The sequence below is a fragment of the Notothenia coriiceps genome, unplaced genomic scaffold, assembly GCF_000735185.1.
Source record: "Notothenia coriiceps isolate Sejong01 unplaced genomic scaffold, NC01 NC01_scaffold00023587, whole genome shotgun sequence".
NCBI classification, from domain to species: Eukaryota; Metazoa; Chordata; class Actinopteri; order Perciformes; family Nototheniidae; genus Notothenia; species Notothenia coriiceps.
Window position 1 is genome coordinate 78,757 of NW_011356288.1, and position 2,712 is coordinate 81,468.

Sequence of the window (2,712 nt, forward strand, 5' to 3'; positions counted from 1 at the left end):
CACACACACACACACACACACACACACACACACACACACACACACACACACACACACACACACACACACACACACACACACACGATCAGATGATACCCTCTGTGACAAGTTATGTGAATGTGTAGTATTATAAATATTAATAACATTTTAACAAAATCACAACGTAAAAATATGGAGTAGTGCAGTAAGCAAATCACTATAAGAGTGCAATATTTGGGGAAGGTTAAATATGTGGAAATATCTTAATTAAATATTGTGTTAGTGACCTCGTGGATTCATCTTCTTACTATAGACACATGCATTTCCTAACATTCGGTCTATATGCTGTATAATGTATTATCTCTTCGATTTACACACGGCATCTATTGCACGTCTGTCCGTCCTGGGAGAGAGATCCCTCCTCTGTTGCTCTCTCTGAGGTTTCTCCCATTTTTTCCCCTTTAACACTGTGGGTTTTCTCTGGAAATGTTTCCTTGTACGATGTGAGGGTCTAAGGACAGAGGGTGTCGTTTTTCTCATACTGATATTCTGAACAATCTGTGCTGTTGTATTTGCTTTAAAGTATCTCTACTGTAGGCTATTTTTATTATATGTACAGCACTTTGGCTCGACCAAAAATCGTTTATAAATGTGCTATATAAATAAAACTTGATTTGATTTGACACAAATCACATTACAAATGCAATTTCAGTCAAAATCATTAGTTTTTTTGGACAAATTGTGCAGCCCTACTACCAATTTCTAACAATTAGCCACATTTTATCTTTGTCTATTCCCAACAAAGCTCTAGTAATCTGAATTGTATGTGATTTGTTTTTCTTTTCACCTGTGTGAGTGCGGGCGTGTCGTCGGGTGTCAGGCGGATGGTGGGGATGTCGAGTTGGAGCCATGGCGGCTTCTTCCTCTGCAGGCTGCTGTTCATGCTGCCCGGCTCATCCATGCTCTCTTGCCCCCCCTACGCCTGCCAGCTGGACAACACACACAGAAAAGATTTCAAAGTCAATTGTATTGTCAATCTTTCAGTTTGTGTGTACAGACAGAGAGATCGAAATACCGTTTCCCACAATCCCGAATACAAAAATACAAATATATATAAAAATATCTATACAAATATGAAATATCCTATATATACACAATCAACAGACACATGTATACATATGCACACACTAAGACATAAATAAAAGCACAGCAATCAATATGTACAAAATAACAGTCACTTCAATAACTTTGAGACAGTGTCTGATTTGTTGGTGGGGCAACAGTCAAAATACGCCCACACACACCACAGGAAAGAGGATTCAGACCATGAAAAAGCCCAAAAAGCTGACCGGCTTTATTGAGTAATTACAGTCAGTGTGTTTATAATCCGAGTCTTCTGGTGTGGGCTCAGACAGATCCAGAGGGGAGGCAAAACGCCTGAATAAACTCACCACGTAATCCACAGAATTAAAGCTACTAGTCTGCCAGCCGTCCCCTGCATCTATTCCAAAAGTCGACAGATTCAAAATGTTAGGAATATAAAGGCTAAGGGCGCCATCTCATTGGTGTCCGTCAACAACATAGTTCTGTGTGAATAATCTTACTGATATTACCTGAGTATCCCTCGCATTGACAGGAAGTTAAAGCATTATCTGCTCCAGGTGAGGCTTGAACTCACAACCTCGGCATCACTCTGCAGGTTACTGTTTTATAAGTACCACACGCTGACCGACTGCGCCACTGGAGCATCTGTAGCCTCTGTATTGAACTGAACATTCACAGTTGATGTGTGATTTTGGCTTATTTTTGGGCTCACAGGAAACATAATGTGTGTTACAATAGTGTATTGGGCCATTGTAGGTAAAACAAAAATATTATCATTGAAACTAAAGCGTTGCTACACTTTGTTGGATCAACCATATCACACCACAGAGTTCTAGACATTGAAAATAAATTGCTGATATTTGGGCCTTTTCAGGAGAACACACTGATTTGGCTGAGGTGATAGCTTCTTTGCATCAAGAATTACATCAAAAAAAGCTGCAGACAGATGAAGGATTCCTCTATGGTCCATACTGTTGCAACAGACACACAGCTGTTTGGTTTCCCTCACAATGACACCTTCTGGCTGGTCTGATTCAAGTAGAAAGTCAGGATTTCTAAGTGTGTGCGTATATGACAGGGGTCTAAACTTGCTCCAGGTGAGGCTTGAACTCACAACCATATAAGTACCTTCTCCCTCAAGAATGACAAGTTCTATCTGCTCAGTGAATTATCATGACCACTATAGGCGCGTTCACACTGCAGTACTTTTCCCACTTTAGTTCCGATATAGTTCCGAAATGTCACGTTCACACCAAAAAGAGCCAGAACTAAAATGAGTTCATGAGAACCTTTCTACCCCCTTTTCCGTCCCTGCTAGGGACTTTCATGCGGCTCTCTTGTGAGTAAAGAGCTNAAAATGAGTTCATGAGAACCTTTTTACCCCCTTTTCCGTCCCTGCTAGAGAGCAGGGACTTTCGTGGGAGAAAAAGGTTCCTATTTCTGTTTGGCTGAGCGGATTGCAAACCACGCCTCGTGAAACTCCATAAAAGTTTTGTGAAGCCGCCATTTTATTATCCTTGCATTAGCATTATTAGCATTAGCATTAGCCCAGCGCACAGACGCAGAGAGACTAACTTATGGCAACACAAAATAAAACATGGGAGCGGTGGAGATGAGGAGGTGTCGGCG

General features: G+C 41.1%; 1 protein-coding gene and 1 non-coding gene across 2 annotated transcripts in view; both read right to left on the minus strand.

Annotated features, from left to right (window-relative positions):
- Positions 1–940, minus strand: part of LOC104954662 (inactive rhomboid protein 1-like) — an 11,572-nt gene extending 10,632 nt beyond the window's left edge. The window contains exon 1 of the mRNA XM_010781831.1: positions 827–940. Coding sequence (XP_010780133.1) covers positions 827–940 — 114 coding nt within the window. The remainder of the gene's footprint in view (positions 1–826) is intronic.
- Positions 941–1,632: 692 nt separating this feature from the next.
- Positions 1,633–1,726, minus strand: trnai-uau (transfer RNA isoleucine (anticodon UAU)). Its single transcript has 2 exons — positions 1,689–1,726; positions 1,633–1,668 (listed from the first exon to the last, which is right to left on the minus strand). It is a non-coding gene; the product is annotated as a tRNA-Ile (tRNA).
- Positions 1,727–2,712: the final 986 nt, after the last annotated feature.